Raw genomic sequence first — 20,740 nt, 5'->3', positions numbered from 1 at the left:
TACGCTAATAGCTTCTTATGACAGCAATGAGGCAAAATCATGCGAAAATTCAATTGCACGACTGTTCCGGCTCCGCAAAATACCAATAAATTGGGTTAGCGAAAGAAAAATTTATGAAACTTTTAAGCTCATGCTGCTTTAATTAACTGATTAGGAACTCCATAACAGAGCGTGATTTAATTGAGGCAAGAGATTAAGTATTTTCTAACGAACAGATTTATTTTCGTAATCTTTCGAGAATCTATTTTAAAATAATGAAAAAACGGTCGATTACTTATACATTCCTTGTGAAAAATATTCCAAAATGTTTATCTATTGTAGATGCAGTATAAATTTGCTAAGTCGACCAATTAAAAGGTTTATTTATGAACAAAAACTAAGCTGAAGTTATCTTACCAATTGCCATTTGCCAAAAATAGCAAAAAATTGTGGGAAAAATTCAATAAATTTTAAACCCAACCAATAAGGCCAATCAAATGCTCTTACTAATTGATTCCGAACTCTCTAACTGCAGCTGAATAAAATTGACTTTGTTAGAAAATAAATTCAGCTCGTTTGCCGTGAAAACCAATCGGTAAAGAACTCAATTTATATGAAAATTGCAATATAAACACTGTACATTTTATTTCCATACTTTCAGTTGCCTTTCATTAAAATTTGCTGCATTGTCAATCGGTGACTGTCAAATGCAAGGGTTCTGTTTTCTGCTCCCGTCACATCGAGTGCGAAGTTGGGAAGTGTACGCTGTGATAGACTGACGCTTCTACTTAATCAGAGCTATTTTTTTGTTTTTGGGGAAAACCCAGCTAAGTGAGTTGAATTGTTTTGACATTGAGTGGCAAAAAAAGAACCTGACAATTGAAACAAATTAAAGGTTGATGGTGTGCGAGTGGACGGAATCCTCTGTCGTCGGCGTGTTAACAAAACCACTTTATGCAGTTCATTGAAATTACCCCCTTTATTCCATTTATTCCATTTTTTACTGCTTCTCCGGAGCAATTAACACGTACACACACAGCCAGACCAGCGAGGATCATAATTGTTGTCGCTGGCAACTGGAGAGCCAGAAAACAACGGCGAGGGCAACAACGCTAGCGAATGTAAATTCGCAAATACATCGAGGTGGCGGAAGGTGAAGGACGATACTGGGGAACATCTGTTTCAGCCAGGCACTCATTCATTTTTAATGTATGCAACTGCAATTGAGCCGCCTCCGGCTGAAAAGCAAATGTCAAGCAGCTTTCCACCGCACACACCACTCCTTTGCTTCGTTTGTTCACTTAGAAGAAAAAATCATGATATTGATTTGCATTTTTTCACTGTTAATCAATTGCATTGATTAATTTTTGTATTAGGTTCTGATTTTTACAAACTAAAAAAACTAAAAGCTATTTGCAATATTTATTGTTTTATAAAAAAAGTGTTATAACAAAATCATGTATTAAAAAATGTATAAATTTATAATTTTCAATTTAAAATAAAAAAAAGTGAAATTAAAATGGCATTCTCATTTTGTTAATAAATCATTGCAACTAATTTTATAGTTTGCATGTGACACCAATATCAAATTAAGCAACTATAATAATATTTTTTTCTCTGCATCCATCACCGAACAGCCTTGTTTTTGGGGACACGCCTTTGACATTGTGCTTGCGGCCAAGGAAATTGTGGAGGATGAGGATATTGGGCCATTGGAGCACTAATTGATTATGCCGTGATTAGTTTGTATGTGGAGATGCATCGCGTGGTCTTGGGTTTAACAGCGGGGCACTTACCGATGGTGAGGCAAAGGATGCCTCCGAGAAGGAGCTGAGTGAGCTGGGCGCCCTGCAGGGGCCGCGTTCTCGTTTCGAGTGTTTGCATTTCGGATCGACTGCGACAGCGACTGCGACTTTTCCAGGAGCGCATCCCCCCCGCGAGGGAGCGAGAGCGATAATGTTCAGTTACGCGGAAATAATGCACAGCTCGGCACTTTCACTGGCTGCCAGTGGTGGATGCGAGGGGGAGAGTGGTCGGGGGAGCTACCGCTCCAGTTGCGGCTGGCGAACGCATTTAACACCTCCTGGAAAACTGCGGAACTGCCGACGCGGCGTATACGCAACGTGTGCCAACGTTGGGATTTCCTTGCAAAAGCACCCCACCGACTTTCTGCGAACGTTCACAATTTTACTTTCGAGTGACTCCGCTGACAGTTTGTCAAATAATAGTTTTCGTCTTTTATCGTTCGGCACAGTATCAACTGTGTTTTTATGGCCAATTTTATTGCCCTACAATCGCGCTGCTGCTCATAATTTGTTTAATATTTCTTTTCGTCTCTGTTCTTCAGGGCCTCTACAGTGATTTCTCTTCTCTTCGGACCATCAATAACCATTGGCTCTGGGCCATGTTCACTATTTCTCCGTTTGCAGGGCAAAAGCAGCATCTGTCTCTGGGGCTAAATCCCACTGCCCCTTTGATTCAGATTGGATTTTGGTCGTTTTCCGTTTTTGTTTGTTTAGCGCATTTATCTGAAATGAAACAAAAGGCAATCGGGGTTTTTAATGTTCCGTTAATAGAGAATCGATTTATTTTAGACTGCTAAATGCCAAGTGATTTACTGTAGGTCCTTTGTGGGTGTGTGGGGTGTGTGGGTTGTGCTTTCGAGGGCCAAAGGGCTGGCACACACGAATATGTGTGTGGCGAGTATTGTTATTGTAGATAATTGCTTTTGGCCGGGTCGGCTCGGAATTCGTGTTTAGTTTAGCGCTCAATTAATTATCGCAAGTTTCGCCATTTGCCGGCTTAGTTTGCCGGGAATTGGCCTCGGGCCACATGGCCACACAATTTGTATTCAATGCGCCAAATTACTCCTCTCGAACATCTCAAACAGTTGTCAATTAATTTAGTTCTCCACCAGTTACACAACTCCTCAGCAAGTGGAATTCAATTTAAATTGGCTGAACGTTGTGCGCTTGGATTTAAACGTATAGATCATACTACGGATAGTATTTTTTAATAAATTTATAGAAAATTGTGCTCTGCACATTACATTATGTTTAGTGCTTAAATAATCTCATACAAAATTTGGGCAAAATTTGGTACAAAGTTTAACACCTATAGCTGTCGTTTTTATTTGAGTTTTTTTGGTAAAATATACGTCTTCAATTTTTTCTTGCCCCTACTCAACTGTACTCAACTTAAAATGTACCATGCTAACGCCCTGATTTGAATTATGTTTAATAGATGGATACAAACTAAATAACTATAAGCCAGAAAGGCCCTCCTTATGACGTCAACTTATGTAAAAACCATTCCCTTATACGGCACATAGAATTTCTGGCTGAGGCGATTACAGCTAGCTCAAGAAACTTTTGTTTTACTTAGTTAATAATATCCAATAACGAAAGAGTTTCGTTCTTTTGTGCCCTTCAATTTCCGTTCGCTTTAAGAACTCCACTCCGTAGGAAACTATCGCCTATACCTCACTCGGATTTACTTGGGTAATTTTTCATACAATTTTTCGTGTCGGCAGCAGCTGGCGCCGCCAATGTGGCACACGACTGACGCTCTTCGGGGCGCTGGCAAAAAACAAAAAAGGGAAAAAAGACAAACACAAATTTATCTTCATAATTTTCCACACGTTACTGGCAACTCATCTGCATAAGCACGCACACTCACTCGCACTCTCGCACTCTCGCACACAGGCGCAGGCACAGTCATACATGTGATGTATGCAACGCTGCAAAATGTCACCGAAAGTGAAAGGCGGAGGCAGTAATGCTGAAAGTACCCTCCAAGCCCCATTTTACCCTCGCCGAATGTAGGCCACTGGCAGCAGAATGTTGACTTTAACGTTGCCGGCGCACTGAAATTTATGCAACTGACGGCTACTTTGGTGGGGGCTAGGGGGACTGGAGGGGCCTGGAGGGGACTGACTGAAAATAGGGGCTTTTCATCTCCGCAAGCGACTTTAAAGGCTTTCCAAGGGTCGAGTGGTGCGTTCATAATATTTTTTCGGTTAAGCCCCCGGCTACAAGATTTATGCGGGCGGTCGACGCTGCTGGCTATGTAATTAAAAAGTTTGTCTACACAATTCTCTAATTAAATATTATTCGTCTGAATCGAGAATTGTTGCCAAAAACTGTTTTACTTTTCGGCCGGCGTGTGAATATTAATGACTTGACATTTCGGTTAAACTTTGGCAGTGGGAAAACTTGCCCACAAACGTTGCTCAATTTCGGTTAAGGGGTTTCCTGTTGTGTTGGCAAAACGAAACGCAATTAAAACACCAACCCCGGGGCGGTAGTCAACCCTTTAATGGCTTAATGACGAAACCACGAAGTACGTAGTTGAGCGGCCAAATTGAGCAGCACTTACTTATTCCGAGCGAGCGGAGTCCAATACTCCACATCTGCCCGGCGAGTTAAGTTTACGGCAGCCGAAAGTGACGAGGGTGTGGTGCAGTAATTGAAATTAAATGGCGTTTGAAAGTTTATTTAGCTGGCAGTTTGTCATCTCATTAGCTCATTGATCGACTCAAGTTTTCAATTATTGTAATTGGTGCAATCCAATTCAAGTTGGGGCGCTGTTCAAAGTCGCTTAGACGACGACTAACTAGGTATGAAAACTAAATTTGCTACAGCCAGCAGACTACTACATCATGCTCTCCGCAGCGCCATCCATTTGGAGTCCCGGGGGAAATCTATCTAAATGTTGTTTCAAAACTTCAACTTGTACGGCAAAGCCAGCTCTCTCTTTCAGCCCTTTTGTTTCTGTCCCAGTCTTTCTGGCACTTTTTTCGCACTCTCTCAGAATCTGTTTTGCCATGGCAGCTCTGGTTTCGGCCCTTTCCTCTGCGAACTTGTCACAACTAAAGACATTACACAACAGATTACGTATACGCCGGGTGGGCGCTGAAACAAGAGGTGATTGGGCAAAGTTCCCATTAAAGTGTGCCTCCGCCTAGTTGCGAGCAGATTTACAGCAGCAAATTTTTATGTTATTGCCTGGCGTGTGTGCGTGTGTGTTGTGGAGAGGGGGAGGATGAAAACCCCCCTCCCCCGACTGCTGAATTAATGTCTGTGGCCCCCAGCATGCGGCATCCCCTTTCATTGCCGAGATGTTTATCTTTACATCTATAAAAACACATTCTCCACACAGCCCTACCTACACTCATGTGCGCCACTGTCCAGGCCCCCAGCACGTTCGGCTCACTGATGTAGTCTAGTCAAAATAGTTTCCCTGCCTCCATCTATGTGTGTTTTCCCGGCTGTCTCTCGTCCTGTCAACGAGTCTGAGTTGAGCTCCACTTCGCCGCTCTGCTGTTGCTTTTAAAAGCTTAAGCCCTGCAAACACTTTCCCACATTCTTAATGAGTGCTTGCCTGGTTGCAAAGACGCTCCATTTCGAAAACTCGAAATTTCGTTGGCCATTGTAAGAGGAAAACATAGTTAGAATTCAACCAGGAGCCCAAGATGTTGCCCTTAAGTGTAGGCTCTATTTATTGTTCAAGCTGTAACCGGTGCAGAATATTTATACATCGCAGAGAAAATAAACTAGTCATTGAAAGCAAGATGTGCAAGTGCTATTTGTAAAATAAAATAATGTTCTATGCTCACTGTTTAAGAACTGTTCGCTCTTTATTTAAAGCAAACTTTTCTAATCACTTAAGTGTTTGAAATGGGTGATGTATTTTGATTAAGTTTTCTGTCTATTACAAAAATATGTAAGAAAAAGTCACTTTTTCTTTCACAATTTTAGTTAATTGGTATTTACAGTATCTTCCTTTTCGTGTTCTCATAACTTTAGTGCTCAAAATAGTTGCTTAAAACGACTTCATCAGTAATAAATCTTTTGATGGATATCTTTCTTTGTGTTGCCATAATTTAAGTATTGATCAAAGACTGAAATGTGTTCAAACAGACCACAGAAACTATAAGTTTGCCATATAAACTAAGGCAAAGTTAAGAAAGGACTTTTTATGTGTTTTTTACACACACCCACAAGCAGCGTTTTCGACCACTGGAAGTCATTTCTGCTTTGTTTTGCAGCCAAAATAATATCTGAAGGGTCACTCGAGCACATACAACCTACACGGGTGGAAACGGAAACTATTACGACGGGCAGCGAAAAGTCTATAAAAGCAAATGCTGCCTTCTCCAACGCCTTGAGATCCCCGAGCGCCCCAATGGAGGAAAAGCCAGAGCGAAGCACGGAAGGCAGAAAATAAAGTCGACTATAAAATCACAGGTTTATATACATTTTTTGAGGGCGGCCAGTTGCTGGCGTCGTTATTTTTGTTGCTGCCGCGTTTGTTCTACATCAGAGTTCAAAGTTGTTTTTGGAAGCACTTTGCCCCGCTTTAAACAGCGATTGACTGGCTGCTTTTCCGAAAAACTTCCCATTTCGGGGTAAAGGCAGATGGGGTGGTCACAACGATTACGTCAGCCGAGAGTTTGGCATCTTGTCACTGCAAAGTTAATCAGGAAAAGTGGCAAAGACAGTTTCTGGCTTAATCTTCAATTGAAACTTTGGGCATTTCCCAAATAAGCTCAACGATCAGCCGGAATAAACAAAATTATAAATATAGGAAAGCGAAAAGTTCAAGAATTCGCTGAGGAGAATGTGTTTCGACACATTTTTCTGCCCAGTACCAAAGGTCTTGGCTCGTGGCATCTAAGATGGCCACGCATAAATCAGATTTCACACACACACGACCGCCATAAACTTTGATCTGTTAATAAATTGCCTGCACTTAATCATCCCAGGTGGGAAGAAAGTTTCGGGATATAAACTTGTACATAAGTTGGAAAAATATCTGCCTCATTTATTCATATGCCAATCTGGGAGAAACTTAAGCAAACAGTCGGACCCAAAGAATTATTACTGCCGACTTGGTAAAAATTTAATTTATTGCCCATACGACGCGTGGGCCGAGTACCCGTTGAGAGTGCCCTCTGCTTTAAAGTGGATCCCCGCTTGTTTTGGGCCAACTCATGGACACCGAGGCCCAAACGCAATTAACCCACACTCAGGCACAATCCACTTAGCGAAGTGTGGGTAAAAGCTAATCGCTTCAGCGGCCAAATTTCGTGTCCCGAGTGCGTCTGCCCTATTTGCGATCCTGGTTTCCGGATGGCTGCTCTACATTCTGGGTCGAATTGGGTAAACTAATCAATGCAAGTGCATTTGTTCTTGGCGGCTGCATTAAATTTAATGCCAGTTTTTAGACGGCAAACTTTACACCCCTGTGCGCATTACTTTGCTCATTTGTGTATGCAACCTGTACAGGCATTCGAACCCTGTTTGCCTAGATGCAACTAAGCTGTATTTGCTTGTTTACCCTGGCAGGGCAAATAGAGATCAAGTCAACTGCAGCAACAATGGTAGTGGCAATTCCAATAGCCTGTTAAGCCAATAGCAACGACAATGTGTGCTGATGCAGCAAATTTTCGCATTAATAAATCTTTTGTTTGCTAATAAATTTCTAAGCAGCAAACGACTCTCTTTGCTCGAGCTCAGCATGCAGCTTGTTTATTTATATGTGTGGTTGGTTTTTGCTTCCGTCACCCAAAATATAGGTAAACATTACCCAAATAGTTTGAGTGCGCTTCCGTATTAATTTGATTTAAAGTTCAAGGCTTTACCGCACATCTAATCAGTCAATTCCCTGAATATTCACATAACCAGAATCGAGTTACTAGAGGAAGGGCTTATTCTATATTTTGGGGTGAATTGAAACAGTTCCCCGACGACCCTGTGCAGGATGTGCCCTGGTGTCTCTAATTGCCACATGAGAGAGCAACAGGATATTTACATGCAAATCAACCTGGCAACGCACTTCAGGGCAATACCGAGATGGGGGAAAAAGTTCAATCATGTAAATGGTTCGTCAACCAAATTGGGGCGGCGAAGGTAAATCACAACACATGCAAGCAAATTTGGGTTGGGAATTTCAGACCATCTAAATAACTACGTTTGTCCTTGACCTCGGATGGAGGACATGTGTCAACTGACTTAGAGAACACGTGCGATTTCAGCCTGGACGAAATTCCGAAAGAAATGTGAAAACCTGATTTGTATTAAAGGTGAACGTGAAAGCTTGTCTGCATTGCTATTGGTAAATGAATTATTTATTACGCGTTGACCTTTCCAAATGACGTACGTCTGCAATACAGTCATAACTGCTTTTTATGTATATATAGGGTGCGACAAATGTTCAGAAGTATAACAGAATTTAGATTCATTATAATTCAACCTTAATTATAAGTTCTTAAAAACATGAAAAAGTTAGTACTTAAAGGTAGGATAAAAAAATTGATCAGATATGTTTTAATAAGTAAAAACTACACACATCTTTTAATATAAATAAGCTAATGTTTGAAATATTTTGATGTTATAATATTTTTGTTTCGAAAAGGATGTTTTCTATAATATAATTATTATGCAATACTTAGATACTTAGATGTGGTCGAAAATGTTGATAATTGGCAACGTAAGTGCTTTAAACTATTTATATTCCTAATGACAAGGTAATTCCTTTTCGATCTCGATTTGCTTAGAGAATCAAATCAGTTGGCCAGCCAAAGGTCGAAACAAATCCCCTCCGAAATTGATGTCAATTTGGTGTACGTCTATTTGTGCGTTTATATTTGTGTATGGATATTTGCACAAATATATGACTATGGGTTGAGTTCGGGTCTCGTCATTGTGTGTGCTTAGTCACATATATTTTTGAATATTTTATGACGCAACCCGGCGCGTTGTCATTGCTGTTTAGCCCTCGTCACCAACTTCCTAACCCCTTTGTTTCCAACCCTAACCCAATAAGTTTAGGGCACTTTGTTGTAGAAAATAAAAGTTTAGCTTTTCACACGTGCGCCAGCCACCTCCTTTTTTGCTGCGTCCCAGCTGTCAACTCTTTACACAAATTATTAAAACATTTTCCCACGAGTGTCAACACTTTCGGCGGTCGTCATATCGGCCGCCAGGGAGACGCCAGATAGATAAGGGGCGTGGCAAGTTTGGGGCGGTGGGACTGGGACTGCCACTGGCGGAACCGCAATGAGACCTCTTTAATATTTAAGGCGAGTTGAAAAATGCAGAAGACAAAGGGATCAGATTCGCGCTGGGCCTGGGAAAGTTCAACCGTTTCGCGGTTAAGTGTGACAATATTTTATGGCGAGTGTTAAGGGTGCTCCCGGGGTGGCCAAATCTCTTCCGCCGATGGGATGTATATAACCCGACGACGCCAGCCGGATTAGCCGGGGAGAGTGTAATAAAAGTTAAAGACTCCCGAAAACGGGCAGTGTGTGTGCAAGTTCGTGTGTATTTAGGTCGCTCCTGGGGCAGACGGCTTCATTAAGATAAACCAATAGCTGCTAAATTGTTAACATTAGGCATACATAATGAATTACGGCACGGGGCCTGAAAATTTAAGTGAGCTACCCACGAAGAGGAGCTCCCAGTTGCGAGTACAAGGACCCGGTTATCTATGAGCTCCTGCGCGGTTCTGGGCGGGATCCTTGTCTGCTGTTTAGTCATTCGTTTCGCTTGTTAACAATTTCTTTGAACCAGACAGGCGACAGCAGAGACGACTTAGGCATTTCACTCAGCTGCACCTTTTCGCCTGTCCCCGGCGAAGGTTGAGTGGGGATGACTGGCAGCTTCGCACTGCCATCGCAGCTTAGGTATTCATAATTTAATGCCAACTTACACGACACTTGGCGTCATTTCGCATCGTTTAGCTCAATTTTCGAAGCGCTTGCACAAACCGGTTTTTAATGAATTTGTCTCGCTTTATCAGGGCCTAAATGCCAGGTCGATTGTCGGGTTTTCTCCCTATCCGCATACTTTTGTGAATGCCAATTTAAGCTTTTACCTATCGTGTTCTTTAACATTAAAATGGTTACATTTTCAGATAATGTATGGCAATAAATAGGTTCAAAATAAAAAAGCAGATTTTCAATTTCAAATAATTAACAAAATATTAAGCAAATTATTTGTGTAACAAATTAGTATATGTGCTTGCCTATTAATCCTCAATTACTTTTAACTATTATAAGTATAATGAAATAATTATGGTAATTTTCTACTTATGTAATGCAAAAAATAAAAAAATAGAAGACAAAATATAATTAAGACATCTTAAAGCTAATGTACCTAATAAACTATTCAAACTAAGGTCTTGCCAAGGTGGACGGCAACTTATGGAGGCGAAAGGCAAGCTTCAGGATGTTGGCGGAAGTGAAAATAGGTGTCAGCATGGTTTCATCCCCATTTCTTGCAGTGTAAGTGTCTTGGTCTTCGTCTTGTTTTGTTGTCGCATGTTCATTTGCAGTTTTCGGTTTCCCTTGTCTGAGCCGCCTTCAACTTTGCCTCCTTGTGGCCTCCAGAGGTCATGTGCTTCGGACTGCCCCTCCTGCTCCTCCCTTTCGCTTTCACTTTGTCGCCGCTTAGACAATTTGTGGGGTTTGGCCTCGGGCGCCCGCTTTTCCTCCGCTTTTCCCCGCCTTTGCCCGCCCACCTTCCGTTGCTCCTTTGGCCAGGCAGCTCTTCTGTTTTGTTGCCTGACTTTTTACATAATTTTGTCGCTTGGCTGGCTTTGTCCTCCTTTCGGCTGCTGGCCTCCCCATCCCCCATCCCCCATCCGCCATCCCCGCCCACTTGCCCGGCCCCAAGACCCACTGTCATCCTGTTTGTGTTATCCTATGTGTTATTTTCATTGTTGTTGGCGGCATTCTGTGAATTCGTTGTGGCCATTTCAGCTTGTAATTCACTTAAAACCGCACACAATGACAAAATGTAGCATTTGTTTCTGCCTCAACATCGCTGCGAGCCAAGAACAGAGGCTTTAAATTATGTTATTAAATTTGTTTACCAAGGAATTTGTAAACCCCCGCCCACCAAGAGTTAAGTTTGATAAAGTTGCCGTCTTCTGAAGGCACTTGTCTCCGGCATAGTTCTATCCCATTTTAATTAAAGCCAAGTTTCCAGTAAGTCCCATGCCTAATCGAATTGGCAAGTTGCAGAGCGGGCTGGCTTGTCGGCTGCCACGCCCCCGCCGAGACGTTAATACCTTGATCCACCCTCAAATCCCGAGCACGCGTTCCGGTGGCGATGATTTCGCTTGATTGCTTCGATTGTTCGCAATTTGCCTCGGTTCCTCGCGACTAAGTGCTCCTAAAAACTTGAAACGCGACTTGGCTGGAGTGGAAGAATAACATGGAAACTCTCGGCTCGGTTGAACTTTAATTGGCGGGCCCACGAGCCCGAAAAATGTCTCATTTTTGCGCGACATGAAAGCGTCACATTATTTAATAAAAACTTGCTCCTCCTGCCTGGGGAACAATGCCCGTTCGCAGAATGGAGAATGGAGAATGGCTCGGCAACGAGGCTCGAGGCGCTATTAAATATTGACGCGCCACACAAAGACGGCTAAATGCCACAAAAGAACTCATAATGGCGACTTTGTGCCACTCTAATGCCATTTTATGTGCTTTATTAAGGCCAAGAAGGGCGGAGGGCGTGGATGTGTCAGGGAGACATTCATTTAAGGCGATTCCCCAAGTTGTACAACATCAAACGCAAATTTGTGTCAGGTGAAGCATTAAAATTACCAATTACCGCACAATACAAACTCATTTTCCCACAAAGACGGCATTAACTACGGCCAAAATACGGCACTACACGGGGCTTAGGAAATCTCAATTAGGATTAAGCAAACTAGTTATTTCAATTATGCGGAGTCGATTGCGGAAAGTCGACTTAATCAAACTCAAGTAGAGAATACTTAACAGTAAGATTGTAAGCAGATGGAAAATGGGCATTAGTTACTACCCAACAATGATTTTAGTCTGTTAAGTAGACGCACTAGTATATAAAAATTCTATTATAAATATATTTTTTAACAAATCTATTATTTTTATAAGATTTAGGTGTTTTTCCGGTTTCTCGTGGTTTTTTTTATGTCGGACGAAAAAGGTGAATTTCCCCAATTCTTTTATATTTTCGTATCTAAAGCTATAAAACATAAGAAAACCCATCCCCACAGACAGAGCGAAAAAGCGTCGGGAAAAGCCAACTTTATGGCTCACTCTAACCCCACCTCCCCGTTTCTCCCCCAGCAGAAAGTTTCCCGGCGACCCCAGCATCCTGGAACGGAGCTATAGATACGGACGTATGGACATTATGGTGCGTACGGTCAATTTATTACGTTCGCGCTTTAGCTGCTCATGCATGGCTGCACATTAAAAAGCAGATTTAATTAACTTTGGCCAAACTTTTATTAATATTGAACGCGGTTATGGTGGGAGGGCCCAGCTGACGGAACCCCACCATTCGGCACCCGATGGGAAAGGGCGTTAAATGCGCTAAGCAAGTTTAAGCCGTAATAATAAAAAGTAGCGCTCAAGAAAATAAATAAATAAAAGACATACCATCAGCACGCATTACGTACACAATTTACTTTATTGCATAAACTGATTATAGTTTTAATGCCGCACAGGGCGAGTCTGGGAAAAACTCGGGAAACGGGCTGGGAAAAAGGGAAGAGGAGGGACGGAGGCGTTCGACATTCAGGCTGGCGGGCAGGAAAACTTTAATATCCTGACGTTATTATCATTATTAAACTGTGAATGGCATAATAAACGAACATGGTAACCGCAGCGAGTCGCGCACAGCGCGCATTCCCAAGTTTCCTCAAGTACAATGGTCTGTAAGAGCGAAAAGTGGAGGAAATTCTGAGGAAAATTAAATATTGTCGTGGGCTTTTTCTGAACCCTGCATACTTTAAGTTTAATCACTTAAACTGAAAGCACGACCTGGGTACGCATTAAACTTAACGTACTAAAATAGGGAATAGTTAAAATATATGAGGTGTTCGAGCATGGCAAACATGTTATAACTTGGTCGCTAATTAGGCGAGAAGAAAAAAAGAAAATAAAATATTTTCGGTGTTTTATTTTTAGTGTACAAACATCTATAATATCTTGCCAAAATATCGATCTACACATTCCTAATCGTTAGTTTTGGCATAAAGTTGTATTATTATGTATAGTTCTTAGAGATCAACGAAATTGTAAACTTTCAGCTTCAATATTAAACTGTGTTTCTTCTTTTATTGCATTAATAGTTGTATTGCTCGTTCTTTTATATTTTAAGATGTATATATTAAGCTTCAATTGAACACAAAACATAAATTTACAATTGTTCACCAACAAAAGTATCGAAAAACGTGGATATTTCCCAAGCCCTTTAAGAAATCAATGGGTACTTGTGGCATGTTCCACAGTGCGCTAAGTGTGGCTGCAAAATGTTGTGTTTACCGTCAAAGTCCCGCTGAAGTGCACCAGCTCTGGGCCAAAAGACAATACGTTTGTTATCGACGTGCGGCTTGAAGTTATGGCCGCGTAATAATCTATTGAGATGCGTTTTATTGCGCATACGCCGCGTACGCCAGCCAAAGCCGTCTGCTGCGGAGTCGTAAGCACTTCCATGGCCCAGAGCTGCACTTAAGAGTCGTCTGCAATGCATTAAGGCCCCCTATGGCTTTCGCTTGATGGCGATAAGATTTGGGGTTGGAGAAGGCGAAGCGAATGGATGGTGGATGGAAAACTGTTGCTAATTTTGAACTGCAGACGGGATTGTAAAGTCTGAGCCGGCAGCAGTGCACTGCAGTGGGGGCAACTTTCGGCCACATTTCCTTCAGCATTGATTTCGCCTCGCAGCTCATTTCGTTCAGCCAACATGTGGGACGGCCACTAATTAGTCGTTAATGATGCATTTCCCCAGATTGCATGTCTCGATTATTTCGTTTCACTTCGTTTGGCTTGGGTTACCCGCACACGGACCCACAGAGCACGCACATACTTTCCGAGTTAATCTTGTATCTGGAATCCCGGCAGACACGCAATATTGAAGCCCTGCGGAAAGTCAACAGAAAGCGGCGTATAAAAAATCGTCTTACTCACGCCATGAGTCGCAGATCTCCCCTTCCGTGATTCCTTTATCCTTATTTACCTGTAAGGAGATAACAGCACGGGGAGCAGGGGGTAAAAATTTGTTCCTGGCATTTCAATTTGCTTTGCATATAATTATTATTGTATTACGCATACTCCCCATGGGCTACGCACTCACTCCCACACAAGGAATTACTCTGGCGTGCATGATACAACTTTCCCAACTCCAACCAAGGGATTTCCATGTGAGTACACAGGGAAAAATTTGCATAAATCCAGAAAAAATATTTGCATTGCTCAACTTCCCGCTCCCCAGTTTTCAGCAGCATTTAAGCCATTAATTTGCATTCATGAAATATTGCCCGATCGTGATTTTAATTTTTAACCAAAATTTTACATCTCCAACAATCCAGTGGAGGGGCAAAAAGTTTCCTTAGAGTTTTCGGCTGCTCTCCATTTGCATTGTTTAAGCCATAAGCTGATTGAAAAACCCTCTGCGTTTCGTTCAAGTGGCTCGTGTGATTCTCATCGATGTGCGGGCTTAAAATTTAAAAATGAAATATATCAGTGGAAAAGCTCATCAGTTCGTGGAAAATTTATTACGCATCATATCTGATTATTCACCGAATTCCCGCCTGACCGAGGAAATTGACATCTGGACTTGGCTGTCATTAATTTGCTTCGTTAATGTGAAAGCAAACAATGTGAAAATGGCGCGGAGTCATTATTTTACATAGTAATTAAAATTATGCCACTCCATACACAAGTGTTCTCGATAATGCTTATGCAGGACTCAATTTGTTGTTACATAATTACAAGAAATAACACCGCGGGTCATTATGAGTGCAAACAAAGGGCACAATTAAAATCATTAATGCTGGCATAAAAAGTACAAAGTCAATGGGACTTGCACTAAAATCACTTCCACTAATTAAAGTAGCCCCATGGCTTATTCCGGCATTATCCCAAAGATATCATTCGCCTGTCATTCACTTTGAAATTCCGCCCTCATCCTATTTAGAAGTTACAGACGTATGTACTGCGTTATCTTTTGCCAGAATCTACGCACCTGTCCGTAAAACTCATTCGTTGCTCAGTGAACACCGAGCTAATTGATTTTAACAAATTCAATTCGTGTTTAATTAAATTAAAATTTTGATTTTATCACAACTCTGCCCTGCAGCATATGTTTATGCCCGGGGGGCTGTGGCCGGCCTTAAATGGAAATTTAAATGGAAATTCAGCGCAAACGGAAGTGAAACGGCGGGCTGTGCAATTACCCCTCCTAATTAATGATCTGCTTGGCCGCAAGTACGTGCTTGATAAAAATGTGTGTGTAGCTAACACATTAATTAAAGTTTCATAAGAGCCGAAAAGAAGGCGAAACAAGGACTGCTATTTAAATATTTATTCCACTCATTTGTATTGTGGAAGAGACCCAAGACCTGGAGACAGGAATTACCTTTAGCACACAAATTGCATTTGCGTGTCAACCGCAGTGCGTCAAAATGGGCGGGAATGTCCTGGGGCGGCCTTGTGTCTGGGTGTGTGTGTGTCTGTGTGTGTGTGCGGGTGTGGGTGTGAGTGTGTTTCTGAGACATGCGAAGCGTGCGTAAGTCGGCAACATGTAAACGCGTATTAATTAAGCCAAAACAAAGCGCCGCCGCTCAAGAACCAGACGAACTGCGAAGACGACGACGACGAGGACATGCAAAAGGAGTGGCACGTGGGCGGTGGCTCTGGCAGGGGGCGTGGCTAGTCAAGAGCTTGTTCAGTGCCATTTCCCCTGTCAAGACCTCAATGTGTCCGTAGAAAATGGAAATGTCCTTATAATATGCCAGACGTGGTACATTTAATTCCTTTTTTGTGTGTGCGGCTTTCTTTGACTGATTCTTTTGATTCCTTTATACATTTTAATTACACATCCATCTCACATATTACACGCATATCTCGCCCTGTAGCTAACAGGCGTTTTATTTAAATAGTCCCTTAATGAACCGGGCATCCACCCCAATTTTACCCCATCTGAGCAGGTGAATAGCCCTCGAAGTTGTCAGGCTGCGGCGACACTTTTCCGACATTGTCACACCTGTCAGCAGCAGTCGGTCCAAGCTGCCACAAATGTCAATCGCCGCTTTAAACGGCGGTGAATTTGGAATCCTTCATGAACTAAGAACGAATTAAGACAAAATCCATCAGAGCACTCAAAAAAAAATAATTAAATACATTTTTTTCAATATATTCCAAAGCTCATCTGTGTATCTGTGTAAAACCCAGAATCTTCGCATTTATAAATCCTAAACCAAGAACGAAATTCGCATATACAAAATTAAATAGTCTTTATTGAATTGAACTATTATATTACATTGTAAACCCTGAAAATTCAAAATTTATTTCAATAATATAATCAATATATATTTAAAAATATTTTAAATTTGTCATAACAATTTTCTATGTTTTGAAATTGGTTTCATAATATAAAAAAATGGGAAATACGTTCCATTATATGTTTACTTCTAGTACACAGTATTCGGTTCAGTGCACTTGACAGCGCGTGAATGAGAACGGGCTGTCATGGGGGTTCCAATTCAATTTTCGTGCCCACTTTAATTGCAATTCGTGTTAATTTCGCCGGCAAAACTTGGGTTAACAATCACTTGAGGCGTCCAGCTGCCACTTCATCGGTCATTATGGTCAGCCATAAACAAATCAGCAAACAAAGTGGCCGCCACCTGCACCCTGCCACCTGCCGCCATTCGATGGCCACGTCGCCACTTTGCACACCCACTTTTCGCACAAATTGCACGTTGGCGGCCACGAAAAGTTGCGACCCCAAGGAAAAGGAAGCGGAAAGGCCGCCGAGCGAAGAAAGCGAAGGGAAACAAAGGAGAGGGCCAAAAGAAAATCATTCATTATCATGTCACGTCAATCGAAAAACAATCTAATGACTGCACATGATTTCTATCTCAAATAGGTTGGACACGGTGCCGGAAAAGGGGGAAAAGGGGGAAAACAAGCCGGGAAATCGCCCAGTCACATACGCAGCCAGCTCACTCATACATGCCCACACAAGTGGTTGAAAAGTTTGCGGCCAAACGTTTATTATGCATTAGCCATGCTTAAACGGTTAAATCAACTGTAAATCTCTGTGCCCACAATAAGGTCGTTGGGGGCGGCCTTCGATGGGCGGTCAACTGCACAAGTCAAGTGTGAACTGTGTGTGGATGAGTGTGATTTGATAAATCACTGTGATACTGTGCTCGTGGGTGCGGTGCTTATCGGGAACTAAGATACCATGGTGGGCTTTTCCAGTTGATTAGGGCTTAAGTGCTTGCCAGGCTCAGGTTACAATTTCATCAAGATTTTTAGGCCAACATGCCTAGTTTCTTGAAATCAAGCAAAACTATAAACTTTCTCCAAAAACTATTCAAACTTAAAAGGCTGGTCAAGAAAATTCATAACTGCCAGTATAAATTATTCAGTTTAGCATATTTTTTTATATTTTTATTTATTATTAAATCATAATAATGTATGGGTAAGTAAATAAAATGGAAAACTTTTTAAACTTTGCACTTTTTTACTTGACTCCATATATTTACATATACTAATATAATTTCTTCGCCAACAGCGCTAGACTCACAACGTAAGTAAAGGATTGTGATTTTAATCCTTTTAAGGTATTCATATTATTTTCCTTAATTAGCGTAAGCTTCCTTGAGGATGCGGTGAAGTTTATTTATCAGTACCCTCTGCTGCCGCTGCCACTGATCGACTATGGATTCATATACAATCTAGCTTGCTCAAAGCCACGAGATGTGAGCCTTCCGCTGATCCTCGAAGTGGAGACGGACTACAAGACCAAGGACAGTCCTTCTGAGCGACCAAAGAAAGTGCAACGGGTCTCGTATCATTCGCGATCGAGTTCGATGAGTGCAGAGGAGCCGGAACCGGAGGTGGAGGTCAAATACCGCTGGAACTCTCCCCGTCTGATGATCCTCTGCGAGGATGGCGATATCAACTGCGCCCTGCACTATCTCGTCGAGTCCCTTCATGATCCCTTTGCTTGCAATGCGGTGGCCACTTTGTTTGTGCAGGAATCCGTGCTCGAGGAATTTGTGGATCGCTTGAAGGATCGCTTGGAACCATTGAACTCGCAGATCTCCGGACATCCGGTCTATGTTAAGACACTGGAAAGATTGGAGCAACTGCAGGCCAGGACTATAGTTGGCAATCCTAAGACGGTTCCGGCGAATGCCAGTCCCATGCTGGTTTTTGACCTGAGCCATCGTTACTTGGGCGAAGGGCCCACCGGGGTCATAACCCTCCACACCTTTCGAACCATGAAGGAAGCCATTGAGCTGCAGGCCAGGGAACCACTCAGTTTTACCTCCGTGAGCATTTGGAATGAAAAGCTGGGAGCAGCCTACGAATTGGTAGCCCGCTTGACTCCCCTCATCTTCCTGCTCAACTGTTTCTACGTGGATCTGAACAACATCAGCCTGGCCTTCGTATGCAACCTCAACTCCTCAAAGATCGTCGACGGCTACCACTACGAGTCGCTGACCTTTAGGGAAAAGCGAAAGGCCGTCGTCCATCCCGTCGGCACCATCTGGGGAAAGTTGGCCCGCGAGGGACTCGTCGACCACTGATCCCTCCCTTCCCTCGGCGGCCGCAAAACTTTCGATTGGCAGCTAATTTAAATTACTAGTCATTGATCGGCGGAGTGCTGACTAATTGACTTTCCGGATGGGCAACTCAATTACCACTTTAATTGCTCAAACAAGTCGGCCCATCCCTGGAGCTTCGGTCTCTACTCAACAGGCCTTTTCCCTTCGGATAATCAATGGAAATTGTGAGTGACTTTGTATTGTGAAATTAAAAATTCTTTCTGCGAAGTAATTCACCTAACGTGCCAATAATTTCAAAAATTTACTTTGCCCCATTGCCACTTCCCCTAATTTCCCCTGCTCCTCACGAGCGCACAACAAAGGCAACAAAGGAGTTCCGTGTTGGCAACAAAATGTTGAGGCTGCCAGGTGAGTGGGTGGTGGGTGGTGGTTGGGTTGTAGGATGGTCGGTGGCATTTCGAAAATGCCATAATTACTCCACTTGCTGCCTGCTCAGAAATGTACGATGAGGGGGGCGGGGGTAAGGAGAGGTCTGGGCGGTCATATTAGTGGCACATTTCGGCTTGTTGGTTGGCCAAATAATACGGGGATGACTTTGGGCAAACGGTGGGTCGGCAACTTTATAATGTACTTCCGTTTGCTTTCATTCACATGGCAGCGGAATATCAAAATATTTGACATTTGCATAAATAACACGAGCAGCGCGGAGATCTCGGGCAAGTGGAAAGGCAAATACGGCTCGTACTTTTCACCCAACCCCCAAGCCTCACACATATCATGCCAGGAATTGGGCAAATTTAAAAAACCAGCACATGCCATCGCCGGAGAGCAGGAGGAATGGAAGGGAATGGAAGCGGGGGAAATATGCAACGCAGGCAGCGAAAACAAAACCGTGGAATTTCTGCCCACCAGAGCCCGGACTCCTGGCTATGGACTCCGGCGGACGGGTGAGTCCGGTGGCTAAGGGCAAATAAGATTTGCGTGGAATTCAGCTGAATTCTGCCCGCTACTAAGGGCCCTGGTCCGCTGTGGTGTAGTATAGCATGTCGGCAAAGCACGGCCTGCTCACTAAATAAACAAATTCATAAACAAACAAGTGCGAAAAATATGGGACTTTGCTTAGGCCCTCGTTTGATACCCTGATGGAGCCATTCAAATGAATTGTTCAATATTAGAGAAAAAGTTGTGGATCGGGCTAAAATATGAAATATAGCCACAGGGAAGTTTTCAGCTGAATAAGTTTGTATGCCTATTACGTCTCCAATCAAACAATGGTATACTATATGCGAACTGAAACGCACGAGACAAGCGCTTTTGAACCTCTGGGCCATGGCAAAAGAATGAAAAACAATAATACAAATACGAAATATGTTGATAAACTCAAATATAATATTCAAATATTTCATTTTCGAAAGTAAATTGTTTAATCTCTATAGAAAATCACAACTATACAAATAGACCCATCCAGAAAAATTGCTTATATACATAAAGGAATACTTATTTAAAATTCTTTGTTTATCAAAATATATTGAACACCTGACTAAATCAATGGTATATTTAATAAAAGTCAGAGAAATATTGCATATGCATAGCAGTTCTTTTCTTCCTCAAAGATTAACATACTTATCACACCTTGTTTTAAGCTCACACTACCCCATGTAAGGGCACATCGAAAAAACCGAAAAACGGAAAAACCCCAGCGCGAAATGAAGTTTATTTATCCAGCGAATGGGCAAAAATTAGACGCGGCTGCATGCAAATTGGCAATTAGGAAATCCTTTATTTTATGAATTTTTCGCCAGAGCGCCGATTTCATTTTCTTCATGTTGGCTCGTTCGCTTCGGTTGGGTTTGAAATGCAAATAAATGACTCCACCTCCGCTTCCACTTCCATCTCACGGCGTTGAAGCCCCATTTAGGGTTATATTCGGGTGTGTGGAGCATTCGAGTAAGAAGAGTGGGCGAGGGGTCCCATTTTTCACGCTTTTATTTGGCATTTTATTTTGGTAACGTATTTAATTTCATTGCAGGTTTGGCCCGGGGTAATTTCGACCATATGAATGGAAATGAATTCTGTTGAGTGGAAGGTTAACTTCTCCAACTTGTGATGTATACAATTTAAATGGATTATTATGGACGAATTCTGAATGGTGTTTTTATGGGATTATCTTTGAAAA

At 42.3% G+C, this 20,740-nt stretch overlaps 2 protein-coding genes across 2 annotated transcripts in view; one reads left to right on the top strand and one right to left on the bottom strand.

Annotated features, from left to right (window-relative positions):
- Positions 1-20,740, bottom strand: part of LOC108043675 (hemicentin-2) — a 71,538-nt gene that overhangs the window by 39,894 nt on the left and 10,904 nt on the right. The window contains exon 2 of the mRNA XM_044457051.1: positions 1,776-2,507. Coding sequence (XP_044312986.1) covers positions 1,776-1,908 — 133 coding nt within the window. The 5' untranslated portion in view covers positions 1,909-2,507. The remainder of the gene's footprint in view (positions 1-1,775; positions 2,508-20,740) is intronic.
- Positions 17,386-18,835, top strand: LOC108043678. Its single transcript, XM_017122482.2, has 3 exons — positions 17,386-17,471; positions 17,565-17,579; positions 17,640-18,835. The coding sequence occupies exons 1-3, from the start codon at positions 17,464-17,466 to the stop codon at positions 18,583-18,585; spliced, it is 969 nt and encodes a 322-aa protein (XP_016977971.2). The 5' UTR covers positions 17,386-17,463; the 3' UTR covers positions 18,586-18,835.

Source organism: Drosophila rhopaloa, unplaced genomic scaffold (genome assembly GCF_018152115.1).
Source record: "Drosophila rhopaloa isolate 14029-0021.01 unplaced genomic scaffold, ASM1815211v1 contig_155, whole genome shotgun sequence".
NCBI lineage: Eukaryota > Metazoa > Arthropoda > Insecta > Diptera > Drosophilidae > Drosophila > Drosophila rhopaloa.
Note: the sequence above shows the minus strand (reverse complement) of the source record. Positions and strands in the feature narration are given on the sequence as shown.